Raw genomic sequence first — 18,701 nt, forward strand, 5'->3', positions numbered from 1 at the left:
TGCACTGTTGGGCCTCTCCATGACACTTCACCCTTATCCCTCACCAAAACTAACCCAAGTACAACAACATGCCCTTTTCTCCCCAAGTTTTCAAAAGAGAAGGAGGTCTCTCCATAGCAGTTCTGGGAAGTCAGTCTTGAAATCCTGGAGTGTTTGACCAGCTTCCTTCCTAAAACCATGGGCATCAATGTCCTTGCTTCAAGTTCACCCTGGGGTCTCAAGTATTAACCACCCACCATGCACCAACCACTAAATAGGAAAAGGAAATGAATAAATGAGACAGGACCATGTGAGGTAGCATGTGGAGACAGGGAAAACAAACCCAGAAATCAATAAATAATCAGTGATTCAAAGTAGCCCATGCGTGATTTGAATGTGAAATGTCTTTTAGGCTCGTGTCTTTGAATACTTGGCTCTCAGCTAGGGGTAGGACTTGAGGCAGGAAGTAGGTAGTTAATGTAGCTGGGAAGCTCTGTCTCAGCCCCCTCTTCCCTCTCCAAACCCTGCCCCTCAGAAAGTCTGCCAAGCAGCGGCTCCTCCCCTGGAGATCCTCAGGACCCCGCCTACAGGGTATTTAAGCTCCGGTCCATAGACCTGCCACGTGATTTCTCCTTCCCTTGAGATCACCCAGGAATGCTTTGCTCATTAAACCTGGACTTTTAATTCAGCTTGATTTGGCTTATCACATCAGTGGAGAAACCTACTACCAAGGATTTCAAAATACTTAGACAGTTAAGGTCTAGCTGTAGGAAGTAAGTTACTAGAGGGCGGGTTACTGAGGTTGGGCCTACCTAGAGGAAACGGATCACTGGGGTGAGTACTGATGTTTCTTAGCCTGGCCTCATCCCCTGCCTTCTCTCTGCTTTCTGGCCATAGATACAATATGAGCAACTGCCCCATGACGTCATGCCTTCCCAGCCCCAAGGGGCTGTCTCCTCTCAAGCTGTAAGCCCAAACAAGTCATTCTTCCCTAAAGTTTCTCTTTGTAGGGTATTTGGCCCCAGCACTGAGAAATAAAACAGGACAACGAGACAGAGAGGAACTGGAGGAGAAGAACAGGGGCTGCTGCCTGTAGAGGGTCAAGACGTGATGATGAGAGGGAGCTATTTAAAAATCTTCAGGAGGAACATTCCAGAGAGAGGGTAGCAAGTGCCAAGCCCTGAGAAGGGAACAGCATTGCCTACTTGTTAGCCAGCTTTCCATTGCATTGACAAAATATCTGAGATGGTGACTTTAAGGAAGAAAGAATTGCCCGCGGTTTTAATCCACAGCTGCCCGGTTTTAATCCACAGCTGCCTGACTCCTTGCCTCGCACCTGTGGCCAGACAGAACATCCTGGCGGGGTGCATGTGGCAGAGAAAAGCGATTCACTTCACGGGCGCCAGGAAACAGAAAGAGAGGAGAGGCCAGGGTTCCCACATCCCCTCCAAGGGTAGGCTCCCGGTGGCGTCACTTCCTCCCTCTAAGCCCCGCCCTCTAAAGGTTACACTGACTCCCAGTAGTACCACAGGCTGGGGCCCTTGGGAGACATTTCAGATCCAAACTGTAGCATCTGGTAAGGAAAGAGTAGAGATTGGTGTGGGGTGGGGAGAGCAGAATGAAGGTGTAGACAGAGGCGGGATTTACGAGACAAGCAGGGAGCTATGGGTTCCGGGGGTGGGGTGGGGTGGGGGGTGTCAAAGGCAGAGGAAGAAGCCATGGAAGTCATAAGGTGGAAGCCACCAGCTCTAAACTTTGAATGAACTGCTCTGGTTGCTGGGAGGAGAATTAACTTGGGCAGAGAAGGAAAAGAGCACCATGAAACCAAGGCTATATTCTGAGGAGAGGATTGCTAGGACCCCAGAATCAAGGCACTAAGCCAAATGTCTATAAATACTCTATTCAGTCATAAGCAGCTGTATGTACACACGCAAGTATATGCCCGTGCCCACACATGCACACAAACCCTTTCCTCCAGTACAAACAGGGAGGGTGCTGGCAAAGATCCCAGACCCTGAAGCCCATTCCGGGTGGAAATCCACCTCATGTGCTTACTAGCTATAAAACTTGGCATGAAGTCTCTTAGCCTCACTACAGGATGGGTTCCTCACCTGCAGGAGGGGATGATGACAGAGCACCCTTAAGAAAGTTCAATACTGTACCATGAAGCATTTAGAGAAGGGGACCTGCCTCGTGACTTCCTGTAACGCTCATAACAGTCATCCAGGGGCTTAATTTAAAACAATGCAACGCAGCTGAACGTGGTAGCACACGCCTTGAATCCCTGCACTTGTGAGGCAGAAGCAGGTGATCTCTGAGTTGGAGGCCAGCCTGGTCTACATAGTGACTAAAACAGTGTATATATAGTTCCAGGACAGTCAGGGTGAAGTAGAGAGACCCCATCTCAAACGAACAAAGATAAATAAATAAATACAAACAATGAAGCTTTATTCGTCTACAATTCTGAAAGCCAGAAGTACACAGTCAATTGCACTCAGCTCAGGCCTGATTCCCCTTGGAGGCCCCACCCAGGTGACAGTCTGATACTTGCCTTCTTTGTCTTCTGGAGATTGCAGCATCCCAGTTCCTGCTGCATCACTTCTGTTCCCACCATGCATTCTCTCTCTCTCTCTCTTTTTTTTTTACTTGCTCTATTTCCCCTTAGAGAGACCCTTGTGACCTTTTTCTGGGCCTACTTGGATAGTACAGAATCATCTGGAAATCCTAACTTAAACACACATGCACCTGTCTTTCAACGTATAAGATAATTCACAGATTATGGGCATTAGGATGAAAATGTCTTTGGGGGCCATATGATAAACCATAAATAGAGGTTAATTGCTATTACTACTGTTGTTATCGTTGTTACGACTTACACAGCCTCCCTGAAGCAGCCTCCCTTGTACCTTCCAAGGTACATTGGCTGTAAGAGGGGATGTGGGAAGACACTCAATTTATTGGAGCCCCCTGAGGCTGGACTCCAAGCTCATGGTAGAGCTAAAGGCCATGAGGGCTGGATGGTCAGAGCTCAAGTCACCCCCTAAGCCTGGTAAGGAAGCAGGCACAGAGGCAGATGTGTGGGTACACGCTCCCAGGCCTTCTTCAGGGACCAAGATCAAAGCAGGGCCACAGGCTAGGGCCTCCTGATGCTGCTGTATTGCGTGGACTCCTCAAGGCTTGTGCTGGGAATGCGGCAGCCAGTGTTGTTGTAAATGGGCTCCTGGCCCAAGGCCACCAAAGACAGAGCTGCATATGAAATCTCCTCCCTGGGAAAAGGAGCCTGGGATACAGAGGGTCACAAGGTAAGAAAGGCTGGAGGGGAGCCGTGGCCACCCAATGAGACAAGAAAGTCCTCAGAGGAGGTAGGTCAGGGCTCCAGCTTCCCAACATTCTGTCAAGAACCCTAAATAACCTTCAGCCACAACACAAGAGAGTCCCACCTCTGCTCCAGAAGAAGCACTTCTTACAGGATCCTGAGCCACTTGGGCAGCGGGGCTCTTCCCCACCCAGCGTTAGGACTACATTAGAAAGTCCGCAGGGTTGAGATATGGTGTGGAAACACTTCTGAACCCTGCTGGATCTGCTCAGCCCCCACCCTCACCAGCTGTGTTCACATGGGCACAAAGTTTGCCTTCCAAGGGGTGGGGCAGTGACAGGCTCCCATCTCCGCAGCCCCATGAAAGACGTACCATAGTGACATATTCCACTTCTTCTTCGTGGGCCTTGCCAGAGGCAGACGTGGAGGAGCCCTTGTTCCGAGAGGAGCCGTGGGAGGGCCTGGACTGCTGAAGGGACAGGTTTGCGTAACAGAGTTCACCCTCCAGAGACTGCTGCGATACCTGGGGTTGGGGACACAGGAGGGTGTGCAAGTCAAGGAACCAGCCTGTGGAAACAGATTCTATTTGTAGAGGAACACGTGTCTCTCTGCCTTCCTGTGACCCCCCTCCCAGCTCTTTATGCTCCCCATCCCCAACCCCATTATCTATCTACCCAGGCCTCCTCCCCACTGGCTGTTTCTAGGTCCCTCATCCCCCGAGCCCTGCAGGGGCCAGGAGTCTGCCAATACTTTGGTATGTGGCTTCTCTGATGCATTTGGACATAGAGGCTCCCAGGAGGTGGAAAATAAGGAAGGAGGGAAAGAAGCCTCTGGTCCTTCTCATCTGGCCTCTGGGACACTTACCTGCTCTGAGTGTGGCCCAGCAGCTAAAAGGAAAAAAAAAAATCTGAAATTAGAAAACCTATCCTTGAGACTTTTGAGGTCCTTACATGCAAGGAAGAGACGTGGGGTGGGGTGGGGTGGGGTGGGACACAAACAAGGCTCTAGCTCAGAGACACGAGATCTGGTTTCGAGTTCTGACCCTTTGGGAGGCACACTCTGTGACACTGGGTCATCTCTGAGATGACAGTTTCCATTTCTCCACCAGAAAGAGACCTTAACCTATTTGTTCCTGACTTCACAGAACTGTGCAGATGGCTGATGGGTGACCTTGCCAGCTCTCGGCTCTCCTAGAGTTGACATTCTCCCTGCAGGATCCTGGATTTCCTTTGTATCTTTGCTTATCATTACCATCATCCCTCCACCCCACACATCCTTCAAGGCCACTTCAAGGTCCTGCCTGTCCTTACTAGTAAGTGGACCAGCTGGTCTGCCATGGGAGGATTCTTCTGTAGGCTGTGAATGTGTGTTGCTCTTACTGGTTGATAATAAAGCTGTTTGGCCAATGGTGAGGCAGGATAAGGTTCCGCAGAACAATCAAACTGAGGTCTCAGAGGAAGGGGACAGAGTCAGGAGACGCCAGCCAGCCGCCGAGGAAAATAATGTAACAAGCCACAAACCACGTGGCAAAGCATAGATAAGAAATCTGGGTTAATTTAAGTGTAAGAGCTAGTTAGTAATAAGCCTGAGCCGCCAGCCAAGCATTTACAATAATATTAGCCTCAAAGTGATTATTTGAAGCGGCTGTGGGACGGAGCGGGACAGAGAAACTCCACCTCTGGTTATACTGGTCCTTCCTCCCATGGCATTTGTCCATCCCCCACCTTCATCTAATACTGAATTCCAGCTCATCTTCAGCGGGGCTCTGAGCCACAGGGTGGCTGGGCCTGCCTCCTGCAAATGCTTGGCTGTGCCCAACCGCTAAGCCATCTGCCCCCAGCTAGGATGCCTGAGCTGGGTCAGCATGGAGTAGACAAGGCTTTGGGGCGGAAGTGGGGAAAAGAGAGATGGCTGGATTTTGTAATTTTGTTTCTACCCTTGACCTTCCTCCCTATCTACACCGCCACCCCTTGCTCTGGAGACAGAAAGAGAAACAAAGAGTTACTCCTGGTTTTTAATATCAAATGACCCGAGGCCTAGGAATAGAGAAAATGTTTAAACTTGGGTCTCAGTCAGTGAATTTGGGAACAGAAGGAATGAATAAGAACGAGGGTCTTGGGGTCAGCAAGATGGCTAGGTGAGTAAAGGGGCTTGCCATCGAACCTGGCAGCCTAAGTTTAATTCTCCGAACCCATATAGTAGAAGGGGAAAACCAACTCCCACAAGTTGTCCTCTGATCGCCACACATGTGCTGTGGTGTGCACATGTGGGTACACAAATGCGCACACGCACGCGCAAACACACACACACACACTTGAAAATTATTATTATTAAGTTTTTAAAAGAACCCAGTCTAGCTAGGCATGGTGGCACAGGCCTTTAATCCCAGCACTCAGGAGGCAGAGGCAGGTGGAAATCTATGAGTTTAAGGCCAGCCTGGTCTACAAAGTGAGTTCCAGGACAGCCTGAGCTACATAGTGAGAGCCTGCCTTTTGTTTTGTTTTGTGTTTTGAGACAGGGTTTCACTAAGTAGTCCTGTCCTGGCACTCATTCTGTCTTCAAACAAACAAAAGAGCCTAGTCTGTCCTCTGAGAATGTAAGTCCCCTAGGCTCGGGGTGGGGGTGGGGGTGGGGCGGAGTAGGTGTGGGGGTGGGGGGTGGGAACATCTCAAGTCCCTGGACGTTCTGAGAAATGTTCTACGACTACTTGAAAATGTGGAAGTGAAGCCAGACAGGAAAGGGCTTGGTTGAGGCCAGACCTTGTGATCTGAGAGACCTTGTGATCCTGAGAGAAGGGGCTTTTCTCTGAGAAAGCAGGGCCACCCAGAGCAAGTAGGTCAGCCTGAGAGGGGGCTGATGGGAAGGGGAGAAGCAGAAGCTAGAGTCACACTGATGCTCCTGGTACCTGGAAACACATACTCACCTGTATGTATGTGTAGAGCACACATGCACCTATACTCCGTGTGTGTGTGTGTGTGTGTGTGTGTGTGTGTATGTGTGTGTGTGTATGTGTGTGTGTGTGTGTGTGTGTGTGTGTGTGTGTGTGTGTGTGTGTGTTCCTGCTCCCATGTGAGCTCGGCACCTCGTTCACAAGCACATTTCCCTACAGGGGGCTGTCCTCCTAAAGTCACTATTTCTGCCACCGAGACCCAAACTAGGAAACAGGGAAGGAGGCAGAACAGAGGAGCAAGGATGTACAGAGCAGGCAGCTGACTCCCAATCTTCCCAGTGGAGTTCAAGCTCCAGACCACCTCCAGCCTTTCAGACTGGCAGCTGCTGGTGGGCCTTTCCGCTCCCAGACTGCTTGGGTAGTCCCTGAGGCCAGCCCTCCAGGGCCGTGCTAGCCATCAGCGACCCACACCATCCAACCAGCCCCAGCCTCGGGGCCAGACACGCTCACCTTTCTTCTGTCTCCTCACCATCCTCCAAGCAAAGAGCGAGGCCACCAGCAGGAGAAGCAGCAGTACTCCAGAGATGACCGGGAGGAGCACACTGAGCTCTAAAAAACCACCACCTCCATCACCACCACCTCCGTCACCATCACCGCCAGGCCTGGAACAGCAGGAGACATGCACCCAGGCCAGTGCCTCCCGTCCTCTGAGCCTAATCCCAGCCACAGGGTGGCAGGGGCAGCCTCAGCACTTTATAGCCTGCAGAACTCTGGATTCCAGTCAGGCACCATCACTCTGGGTTCCTTCAAAGACTGTGTCTAGAAGCCCAGCAAGAACTGTACAACCAGAGGCTTGAATCAGGCTACAGACTGAATAGTGTCAGTCAAAACTTGTGTTTACCGTTGCTTGGTTGGCCATGGTGGCACATGCCTTTGGTCCCAGCACTCTGGGAGGCAGAGGCAGGCAGATCTCTGAGTTAGAGGCCAGCCTGGTCTACAGAGCAAGTTCTAGGACAGCCAGGGCTACATAACGAAACCCTATCTCAAAAAACAGTTGTGCTTACCAAGAGACTATGAATGTGACTACTTGGAAGGAGGGTCTTTGCAGAAGTGACCAAGTTAAGGTAAAACCATCTGGCACCTGGCCAGCTCTATGTCCACTGTCCTTGTCAGAAGGAATTCAGTGTGAGAGTTTGATTTTGTTTGAGTCCTCTTGTTTTTGTTGCTCCGTTATTTTTTGTTATCGTTGGTTATTGGTTTGTTGGTTTAGGTTTTTTGAGATAGAATCTCAGTTAGCCCATTGGTTGTTGGTTCATTGGTTTGGTTTGGTTTGGTTTTTTAAGACAGAATCTTGGGTAGCCCAGGCTAATCTCAAACTCAATATATAGATGAGGATGAGTTTGAACTCCTGACCTTCCTGCCTCTGCTTCCCAAGTGCTGGGATTACAGGTGTGTGCCCCCACTCCTTACAGAGAAAGGAATTTGAATACAGATAGGGAGAAGCCATAGGACAAAGACGGTAACTGAGGTAACACAGCTACAAGTCAAGAAACATCAACGTTGCTGCTAACCGGGGCTGGAAAGAGCACTTGCTGTTCTTGCAGAGAACCCAGTTTCCATCCCCTGCACCTGCACATGGTAGCTCACAATTGTCCAGTTCCAGGGGATCAGAACCCTTGTGGGTTCCAAGGGTACCAGACACCCGTGGGTACACAGACATACATGCAGGCAAGCATTCATACACATAAAATTTTAAAAAAATAAATATTTTTTTAAATATATAAATAAAAAACATTGCTGCCAGCCACAAAAGCTAGAAGAAAGGCTTGAGACTAATTCTTCCTGGTACCTGCGGTCGTATTTGAAGATATGGTCTCTAAGTGAGGATGTTGGGACGGGATTTAATCTATGCAACCAGCGTCCTTACAAGAAGAAACGGGGGCTTGAGGAGATGGCTCAGTCAATAAGTACTTGATTTCCAAGTATGAAGTCCTGAGTTCAACCCCTAGAACCCACATTGAAAAGCTAGACATAGTGGTATGCTCCTGCAATCTTGGTGCTTGGGAGGTGGAGACAGGTGGATCCCCAGGGTTTCCTGGGCTAGACCATGTGGTGAGTTCCAGCCAATAAGAGACTCCAACTCAAAAAAAAAAAAAAAAAAAAAAAAAAAAAAGATAGTGCCTGAAGAAGAATAGCACTGGAAGTTGTCTAGACCCCCACCGCACAGAGAGAGAGAGAGAGAGAGAGAGAGAGAGAGAGAGAGAGAGAGATACAGGGAGAGAGAGGAAGAGAGGGAGAGAGGGGGAGAGACGGGGAGAGGGGGGGGAAGGAAAATCATCAGCTACTACTAATTAAAAGCCGTCTGGAAGGCCATGGGAGTTGCTCTGTGGTAGAGCACTTGCCTAGCAGGTGCTGAGACCGGGGAATTCAGTCCTCAGCACTGCAAAACAAAAACAAGCAAAAGTCTCAAAACAGAGCTAAGGGGGGGGGGGCCTGAAGGGGTTCCTGATGAGAGGAAGACTGGGCATCTTCCATGAGGGTTTTGTGGAAAGGACTCATCAATAGGGCCCCTGGATGTTCTAAAAGCAAGTCAAGAGGCTGGAGGGATGGCTCAGTGGTTAAGAGCACTTACTGCTCTTGCAGAGGATCTGGGTTTGATTCCCAGCACCCACATGGTGGTTCATAACCATCTCTAACGGCAGTTCCAGGGGATCCAACTCCCTCTTCTGATCTCTGTGGATACCAGGCACATACACTGGTACACAGCCAAAAATGCAGACAAAAGCCTCCAATACATAAAATACATTAATTAATTGACTAATTAAAATAAATAGATGCAAAGTTATGAGGACAAAGTGAGCAAAAACTAGAAATGAGAAGAGGCCTCTCGGATTCAAGAAAGTTCTTTGATTGTAGGTGTCTGGGCAGGTTACTAAAGAATAAACCAGGTTCTGGCCTTGTTAAACAAACAAACAAACAAACAAACAAAAAACTTGTATCCAAGACCCAGGATTAAGATTCACCGAGGAAGCCATCTAGGCTGTATTTCCACTTTTGTAAAATGGATACATTTGTAGGTATCCCTTTCCTCATGGAGTGATCATAGGCTGGGCCACAGACATCAGGCAGGGGCTGAGGATATAGTTCAGCTGGTAGAGGTCTTGCCTCGCGTGCATGAGGCTCTGAACTGAACCGCAGGCGTAAACGGGGTGTGGGGATGTGCACCTGTAGTCCTAGCGCTCAGGATATAGGCAGAAGGACCAGAAGTCCAAGGTCAACCTCAGCTCCATAGTGTGTTCAAGGTCAGCCTCAGGGGCAGGAGATTCTGTTAGGAGGTGGGGGTGGGGAAGAAAAGAAAATGAAAAGGAAAGGGGAAGGGGGAAAATCCCTTCATAAGCCTCATGGGCTAGACACATTGAGTACCCACCAATACTACAGTTCTTACTTTAACAGTAATTTGATGTGTGTGTGTGTGTGTGTGTGTGTGTGTGTGTGTGTGTGTGTGTGGTGTCCTCAGAGGCCAAAAGAGGGCATTGGATCCCCTGGGACTGGAGTTACAGATGGTTGTGACCAGCATGTGAATGCTGGGAATCGAACCCAGGTCCTCTATAAAAAGGCAGCTAGTGCTCTTAACTGAGCCGTCTCTCCAGCCCCCTTAACAGCCTTTGAAAAGCTCTAGGGAATCAAATCCTCCACAAGTTCTCCATCACCTCCTAGAAGTTGGACCAAAAGTCATTCCTGTGGCCCTTTAGCCCCCCCCCCTTTCATACACACAAACACACACACACACACACACACACACACACACACACACCCAGTCACACTTTCCTTGCTGACTTCCTATGACTACCTCTCTCCCACCTAGCTCTAATCCACATCCCCAGAACCCAACACATGCCTACCAGAAAGAAATTAGCTCCAGTTAACATAGGACGAATGAACGAACAAATGAGCCAACAAGCCTACGAACTGCCCTCTGTTCTAGGGTGAGGGCTCACTGGGAACTGAAGGCAAGTTGGGAAGCCCAGCATCCTCAACTATACAAATGGAGCCTGAGACTCCAGAGACCGCACTCTTAGAAGATTTGGGGCTACCTGGACCACAGAGGACAGTCACATCCAAACTGGCTTACCTGTCATTGGAGTAGCGGCTGCTCGTCATTGGGAACATGCTGGTCTTGTTTACAGCGACTGACACTGTGGACATGGTGGTGGAGGTGATGGGGAGCGTGGTCAACACTGTAGTGGGTGCCTGAGGTGCTTGCATAAGACAGATTATAATACTATTCCAGCCACCCATTCACAGTGCGTACTTGCTCTGAACCTGGGAGGGAATGTGGGCCATCCCAGCCAGAGGACTCTGGAGCAGGGCTGTGGCAAGCTGAACTGCTAGTGTCCTCCTGACCTCTAAGAGAGCCCAGGGCTTCTGAGGCAGATGGGGCTAGGTACAAGTCCAGGGAGGATGGTAGAGCCCTGGAGGGAGCCATGGAGAGCCTCAACAAGGGCAGCTGTAGCCCAGCTGAATGCCCCAACTGCTAGGACAATGCCTCAGCCAGGGCCTCCCTCCAGCTTTGTCAGGCACGGACAGGAGCACACAGGGAACTGACAAAACTTTGATTCGAAATTTCTAAGGTCATGGCCATACTGCAGGGGTGGGGGGGGACTAATATTGGGGATAGAGAGATGGCTCAGCAGTTAAAAGCACACAGTGTTCTTGCAGAGGACTCAGGTTCTGTTCCCAGCACCCACATGATGGCTCACAACCATCTGTAACTCCAGTTCTAGGGTATCTGATGCCCTCTCCTGGCTTCCATGGGCACCTGACACACATGCGGTGCACATAGATATGCATGCAGACAAACACCAATATACATAAAATACACATTCTTTGGTAGCAAAAAGAAAATTCTAATAGGAAGACGCTTTACTCGGGACAAGTTAAGTTTCAATAGTGGGGACACCCTTGGAAAAGGGTATTGTCAGGGTTCAGCAAGGTAATGCAAGCTTTGTACCGTCCTGAACCACAGGGAGTAGTCCTGATAACAGGAGCACTGCCCTCTGTGTCCTACAAACGCCCTATGACCTGGTGCTGCCTGTCTGAGGGTGGCAGAGCAGAGCCCAAGAGAGAAACCACTCCAAGCCGATGCACCAAGACCTCTGAGCCGACCCCACCACCACCACCACTACGAGTGTCTGCATTCTGGAAGGACTCACAAAGAGAACATCATTAGGCCAAAGACACAAATGGGCTCCCCAGGAGATGGCAGGCGTCAGAAATGCAACTGTGTAAGGCCCTTCTAGACCTTGGAAATTAGACCACAACACCCCAGCGAGGCTGGCACGGTTTCCCTCTGGATGGCTACAGAGGGAGTGAGCACAGCATCAGGTGAAGGCACCACCCAGAGTTCCTTGGAGAGCAAGGCACCCTTCCCATGGAACCCCAGGAAGCTTTGGCAGTAACTGGAGACTCCGGGAGCCACAGAAAGTGGCATCTTTCGAATAAGAGCTGGAGCTAGGGACAACCACCCTGTCCTCTCTTGGCCATAGACTAGAGACGGCGCTGTGCAGAGAAGGAGAGGGGAAAATGCCAGGAAGCCCAGGGGGTCAGGAGGCATTTAAGAGAAGCCCTGTCCAAACCCCAAGCAGTCAGTCAAGGGTGTGTGGGACTTCAGGACTCAGCCCCCTGCACAGTGCAAGAGCTCACTTGAGTGACAGCTAATTCCTTTAGGTGGGACCTGAGAGACCAAAAAGGGCACTTAAAGAGATGTACACACTTACCTGGGTCAATGTTCACATTAACTTCAAAATGGGGATCACGTCCAATTTTCTCAATCCCACACCAGTAAATGCCAGCATCACTTATCCTCAGGTCCTCCATGGTCACTGTGACGATGAAGTCTGTCTGGTCGTCCCTGATGGACACACGGTCCTTCTTCACCAACTGCTCTGATGCATCGGTTTGAATGAGGATCTTACATGTACTCCAATCAGCTCCTTGGCACCAGTACTTCTTGTAATCCTTCCAGAATGAGTCATAACGGCACTGCACAGTCAAGGAGCCCTGCTCCTGACCGCTCACCGTGGCTGGCCCTGTGACTGAATCCTGAGCAGTGGAGCAGCCTAGAAAATATAAATCACGGACCACTATCTCCCACTCCAAGGGCGGGGCACAGTGCCAGTTCCAAAAGCATGCTTAATTGAATAGTGGTCAAGGGCGGGACACCCCTTCTCCAAGACAGGCTGTCTGCTGTCCCTCAATAGCCTGCTGAGTCGAAGAGCCAGGAAAATTCTCAAAAAAAAAAAAAAAAGAGCACGGTGGCACAGGCCTTTAATCCCAGCACTCAGGAGGCAGAGACAGGCAGATGTCACCAAGTTCAAGGCCAGCCTGGTCTACACAGAGAGATCCTAGTGTGAGAAAGACCCTGGGTTCATCCCGAACATCTGCCCTCCCCACATCACATAAACAACATCCAGGTATGGTGCTGACAGATGTGATGCTGACAGGTGTAGTGCTGCCAGATGTGGTGCTGACAGGTGTGGCACTGACAGATGTGGTGCTGACAGATGTGGTGCTGACAGATGTGGCACTGACAGGTGTGGTGCTGACAGGTGTAGTGCTGCCAGATGTGGTGCTGCCAGGTGTGGCACTGACAGATGTGGTGCTGACAGATGTGGCACTGACAGGTGTGGTGCTGACAGGTGTGGTGCTGACAGGTGTGGTGCTGACAGGTGTAGTGCTGCCAGATGTGGTGCTGCCAGGTGTGGCACTGACAGATGTGGTGCTGACAGATGTGGTGCTGACAGATGTGGTGCTGACAGGTGTGGTGCTGCCATGTGTGGCACTGACAGGTGTGGTGCTGACAGATGTGGTGCTGCCAGGTGTGACACTGACAGATGTGGTGCTGCCATGTGTGGCACTGACAGGTGTGGTGCTGACAGGTGTGGTTCTGCCAGGTGTGGTGTAGCCAGGTGTGGTACTGACAGGTGTGGTGCCACACACACCTACTCCCAGCAGCCCAGAGGCTAAAGCAGGAGGATCCTGAATTTGAAGCTAGCCTGGGCTACATAGACTGAGTCAAAACCTGCCCCCACTTCTTTATACCCAACATGTATGCACATGTGTGTGCATGTATGGGGTAGGGGTGGGAGCATATGTATGTTTGATGCATGAGTCTGAGTTACTATGCAGACAGCAGAGGAAGGCATGAGTGTCTCAGTCTATCATTTTTTGCCTTATCCTTTTCTCAAGATTTATTTTTATTTCATATGTATGGGTGTTTGCCTGCTTCTATGTCTGTGTACCACATGAATGCCTGGTGCCTTCAGAGGTCAGGAGAGGGTGTCAGGTCCCCTGGAACTAGAGTTTCAGACAGTTGTGAGCCACCATGTAGGTGCTGGAAATCGAACCTGGGTCCTCTGGAAGGGCAGCCAGTGCTCTTAACCACTGAGCCATCTCTCCAGCCCAAGAGCTTTTTCTTTTGCCAGTGTGAAGAGCTACCCCAGACCACAGACAGTTGCTTCCCTTGGTGCCTGTCTCCCAGCCCCCTCCCCACTAACACCACTCTACGCCCCGGCCCATGGACTCACCTACTCTGGACATTTCACATGAAATACATCCTACAGTATCCGGTGGTATCTGGCTTCTTCCCCGGCACCATGGTTCTGAGGTCCACCCGTTTTATAGCTCATGTCACTGGAACTTCCTCCAGTTTTAACAGAGTAGCGTCCCACTGTGTGGGTATGCCGTGTTTATTTAACCATGCATCACGGGGGCCAGACATTTAGATCATCCCCACCTTCTAGAGATTATCAACACTATTATCATGTCCATTTGTATTCTTAGCGTTTACATGGGTGTGTGTTTGCAGTTCATTTTGGTCAAGTGGCAATACCATATCTAACATTCTGAAGAACCATCAAATTATTTTCCAGAGTGGTCTCGCCATTGTCTGAGCACCCACATCAGGCAGGTCTCAACAGCCTGCAACTCCAGCTCCAGGGGAATCCAACACCCTCTTCTGGCCTCCTCTGACACCTGCACACATGTCTCTCTCTCTCTCTCTCTCTCTCTCTCTCTCTCTCTCTCTCTCTCTCTCTCTCTCTCTCTCACACACACACACACACACACACACACTTTAAAGAAAAAAATCTTAGTTGTTCAGTTCTGGAAAGGCAAGAAGATGGGAAGAGCAATGTTGAAAACAACTACTCTAATGGATACATTCATTAATGGAGACACTCATTAATGGATACATTCATTCATGCAACTACTGTTTGCTATTTGCCTAATTCCTACCCACTATGGTTTTAGGATCAAAAGTCTCTGTCGTCTGGGAGCTTCCATTCTACTAAGATGAGGGAGTGAGGCACAGACCATAGGGGGCAACACAAGGGACCCACTGTTTTGTTTTTGTGTTTGTCTTCTTTTTGAAGCAGAGTCTCCTGTAACTCAAGCCTTGGACTCTGTAGAACGATCTAGAATGATCTCTAGATGATCTAGAAAAACTCTAGAATGATCTAGAACTCCCGCTCCTTTTGTCTATGCCTCCTGAGTGGAGTGAGCCAGATCCTCTATGAGGCCCACAGTGAGAAATGAAGACATGGAGGAGGTGAGGATCCTGGGACCACAGAGGGAAGAGCATTCAGAGCAAAGGGGCAGAAAGCCCTGAGATCAAGCAAACCCATGTATTCAAAGCCATGTGCAGAAGGCAGTTGAACCAGGCAAGGAAGCAAGGGGGAAAAGAGGGGACCAGGGGTGCTATGCAGAAAGGAATCAGGCGGTGAGCACCTTGTAAGCGCTCCACAAGGACTTGGGATTTTAATTCAGTGTCGGGGAGGAGTCATGGAGACGGATGCCCCCCCCCCAGGTTTGGCCTGAGCAATACGAAAATATGGAGCTGCCAAACACTAAAACAGGAAACCTCAGGGAAGAGAATGATCTGGGAAGATTTCACCAAGCCATTTAAAATCTCTTTCTTCTTTTCTTTTATTCTTTCTTCATAAGTCAGGCTCTTACTATGCCTAATTTTTTTTCTTTTTTTTTTTAATGTGTATATGTGTGTGAGTATGGGCTTATGGGTATGTGCATGTGACTATAAGTTCTCATGAAATCCAAAAAGAGCATCAGATCCCCTGGAGCTGGAGTTACAGATAGTTGTGAGAAACCCACACTGGGTGCTAGGAATTGAACTTGGGTCCTCTGAAAAAGAAACAGGCTTCTTAACTGCTGGGCCATTGCTCCAACCCCCACATTTGAAATGTCAATGTCTAAATATGAAAGCTGTGTACACACCTAGCTATAAGATTCTAGAGTCCTGGGAAATGTCTGCACTCAGGGTATGAAATTGACAGCCTTTTGTTGATATTTAAAACCAAGAGGAGAATCCCAATGGCACAGTGGAAACCACCAGATTATGAAAAAAGAAAACCCCCTTCTGTGGTCTGCACACCCTGGAGCGGTTCTCAACCTTCCTAATGCTGTGACCCTTTAACACAGTTCCTCATGTTGTGGTGACCCCAACCATATAATTATTTTCGTTGCTAATTCATAACTGTAATATTGCTACTGTTATGAATCATAATGCAATGTAAATATTTTTGGAGATAGAGGTTTGTCAGCGGGGTCGCAACCCACAGGTTGAGAACTGCTTCGCTAGAGTAACTGAATATCCATTTATACTGCAACACTGACCACAATAACCAGGCTATGGACCATTGACAGAGGAATGGATAGTAGATACATACACGATTGTGTCGGCGAGAAGATGCATTGAACTGGAGATGAGCATGTTAAAGAGAATAAGCCGGATTCCGAAAGACAGATATCACGTTTTCTCTCATATGCAAAAATCTAGACTATACATGCGAAAGTAGAAGGGAGCTGTTTAGGAAGGGGGGATCAGTAGAAATGGGTGGGGGGAGAAGACAAGAGAAAACATTGACCCAAGTACATGACATACACACATGAAAAAAAAATGACATGATGAACCCATTATTTTGTGCAATTTATTTCAAGATGGAGTCTCACGGTACATCCCTGACCAGCCTGGAACCTGCTGTGTAGACCAGGCTGGCCTTAAACTCACAGAGCTCTGCCTGCCTCTGACTTCCAAATGAGGAGATTAAATGTGCACACCACCACACCCAGAACTGTATCATCATGTTCAACAGTAAATTCTCTTTCTGTGAAGTCAAAACTGTATCCAGCCACTTACAGCTACATGAGATCAAGTGTGATGGCGCATGCCTAAAACCCCACCACAAGAAAACCCCATTCTGCGCTCAAACTCGGCATTCACTGGTTCTCAACCTTCCTGACTCTGTGGCCTTTTAATACAGATCCCCATGTATTAAATTATGAAATTATTTTTGTTGCTACTTCCTAACTGTACTGTTGCTACTGTTATAAACCATAGTGTAAATATTCTTAGAGATAGAGGCTGAGGCAGGAGGATCACTAGTTAGAGGGCCAGCCTTGGCTACACAGGAAGCGCCCCCGTCACAAACCACAAGAAACACAGAAGAAAGCTGCTGTCAGCCCCCTGCCTCAGGCTAATCTCTCGCCTGCTCTCACCTCTCAGTCCCTCAGCCTCTTCTGTTATTTCTGTCCCAGCTGCTGTCAATCACCCCTCCGTCAGTTTTGTAGCGCAGATCCCTCTTGTTTCCTTCAGCGACCTACTCCCCTCTCCCCCAAAGCCTTCCCTCGAGGGAGCACATTCACAAGATGTCCGTCCACCTCCATCAGGTATTTTCCTCAGCAACCAGGGCTCTCCTGTTTTTCCAGGACCAGTGTGTCTGTCTTAAATACGATCAGCCCTGCAGCGGCCTGACATTGTGCCTGGGACTGGGTTTAAGAGCTCAATGTCTCTGCCACGAAGGCCCCACAACAATGGGGTAGTAAATAAATGACCCCTCCTTGCTGGTCTCCCTGGTTCCTTAGAAAGCAGCTTTCTCTGGTTGCCGAAGTAGTCACCCAAAGCCCAAGTCTGCGTGCTCACCTGAGATCCAGAAAAGGACAGGGACCAGCAGGGCCAGGTGCATCTTCTCACACAGGTTCACCTTGGTGGAGCCTGTGGCCAAGGACAGGCTACATGCTCCACCCCTGCATCTCCTGGGCCCCTGATTTCCCTCTCTTGTGCCCGGTACTTCCTCCTTTAGCCACTTCCCACTGGTAAATTAAAAAAAAAAAAAAAAAAGCCAAAAGAGGAAGGAGGTAGAATGAGTGAAATGTAATGCAAGAAGTCGGCTTTGAGAAATACCATCTTGCCCAGAGTCAGAGTGACTTCTCCGAGAAGACAACCGGGGGTGGGGGCGCGGGGGGGGGGGTGCTCCTACTCTGTCTATACAGACCGGTGACTCGGGATCACTTCAGCTATAGCCAGAGTGGCTGGAGCCCAGAAGGCCAAAGGTTCCATAGGCAGAAGGGGATCAGCAGAGAGATTCTAAAACAGAGACTGGAGCGGGGAGACAGGAGGAAGCTCAGGGGGTGTCAAAACCCAGCTTCATCACTGGGGAACAGCTGTAACCCAGAACTCACGAGGCAGGAACAGGGGGCATTGAAAGTTTGACAAGAACCCGAGCTACACAGTAAGTTCAAGACTCGCCTGGGCCACGCAGTCCAAACCACCTGTCCAAAAAGAGGGAGGAGGTGGTTAGTGTCCAGCAGCAGCGCTCTTGCCTAACGTAACAAGGCCTTGAGCTTGATCCTCGATGCCCCACCCCTACGAACGTACAGAGAGAGAGGGACTCGGGTAACTGGATATATGCGCAGGGATCCACCTGCCCAGTGGCAAGAGGGGCCTCTGCTTTGAGAACACACTGGCCAATCTGTCCCAGCCTGCTGGGTAAGAGCTAGGTCCACCCGAACTCCCTAGAACTTGAGTGAACACCCTGGAGCTACCCCACCCCCAAAGAGACCAGTTTGCTATTCATAACTTCTGTGTTTCTCTTTTTCGTGTGTAATTTATTCGTTTGTTTTTATTTATTTATGTTTATGTGCATTTGGTATTTGGCCTGCATACATGTCTGTGTGAGGGTATCGGGTCCACTGCAACTGGAGTTACAGACAGCTGTGAGCTGCCATGTGGGTGGTGGACTTGAACCAGAGTCCTCTGGTCTTAACCACTGAGCCATCTCTCCAGTCCTGCTATTCATAACTTCTAACCCTTGCTCCCACACCCTCCTCACAGTATCCATTTGTCCAAATACAAAAGGAATGAAGGCCAGCCCTCATGGTCTCACTCTTCAATCTGACATCACGTCCCCCTCCATCTCACACACAGCCCTTTCCAGCAAGCCCCTAGGGTGGGGCTACTTTTGGTAGGTGCCACACACACCCTCTGACACCTTGACTTCACAGTGCCCTCAAGCCCTGGTCAGGCTAACCAGAATGGAGGAGGCATGTGGGAGGGTTGTTTACTCTGAAAACACCAGCCACTGATAAGCTGCCTTTCCAGGATGTGGCCAGGGATGGCCACCTACTTTACATGTTTCTGGACCATAAAGAGCCAACAAGGGC

The 18,701-nt window shown here is 49.6% G+C and overlaps 2 protein-coding genes across 4 annotated transcripts in view; one reads left to right on the plus strand and one right to left on the minus strand.

Moving 5' to 3' along the window:
- Rab37 (RAB37, member RAS oncogene family) overlaps positions 1-18,701 on the plus strand; it is a 65,315-nt gene that overhangs the window by 22,768 nt on the left and 23,846 nt on the right. The window lies entirely within an intron of this gene.
- On the minus strand, positions 2,407-17,327 carry Cd300lf (CD300 molecule like family member f). 3 transcript variants are annotated; one of them, XM_037200800.1, is made up of 7 exons: positions 17,182-17,327; positions 11,963-12,304; positions 10,318-10,381; positions 6,696-6,847; positions 4,160-4,182; positions 3,669-3,862; positions 2,407-3,259 (listed from the first exon to the last, which is right to left on the minus strand). In XM_037200800.1, the coding sequence occupies exons 1-7, from the start codon at positions 17,222-17,224 to the stop codon at positions 3,082-3,084; spliced, it is 996 nt and encodes a 331-aa protein (XP_037056695.1). In that variant the 5' UTR covers positions 17,225-17,327; the 3' UTR covers positions 2,407-3,081. The 3 variants fall into 3 exon arrangements, with proteins under 3 accessions (XP_037056695.1, XP_037056694.1, XP_028745459.1); XM_037200799.1 differs by having other exon boundaries at positions 10,318-10,444; XM_028889626.2 differs by having other exon boundaries at positions 3,669-3,818; positions 10,318-10,444; positions 17,182-17,325.

The sequence above is a fragment of the Peromyscus leucopus genome, chromosome 8b (genome assembly GCF_004664715.2).
Source record: "Peromyscus leucopus breed LL Stock chromosome 8b, UCI_PerLeu_2.1, whole genome shotgun sequence".
Lineage (NCBI taxonomy): Eukaryota > Metazoa > Chordata > Mammalia > Rodentia > Cricetidae > Peromyscus > Peromyscus leucopus.

Excerpts from the sequence above, each read along its gene's own strand:
- Cd300lf (XM_037200799.1), bottom strand. The coding sequence starts at position 17,224 with ATGCACCTGGCCCTGCTGGTCCCTGTCCTTTTCTGGATCTCAG. Across the intron at positions 10,445-11,962 it reads TAATGTGAACATTGACCCAG|CACCTCAGGCACCCACTACA; the intron begins GTAAGTGTGTAC and ends GTCTTATGCAAG. Across the intron at positions 3,260-3,668 it reads AAGTGGAATATGTCACTATG|GCTCCTTTTCCCAGGGAGGA; the intron begins GTACGTCTTTCA and ends TCTGTATCCCAG.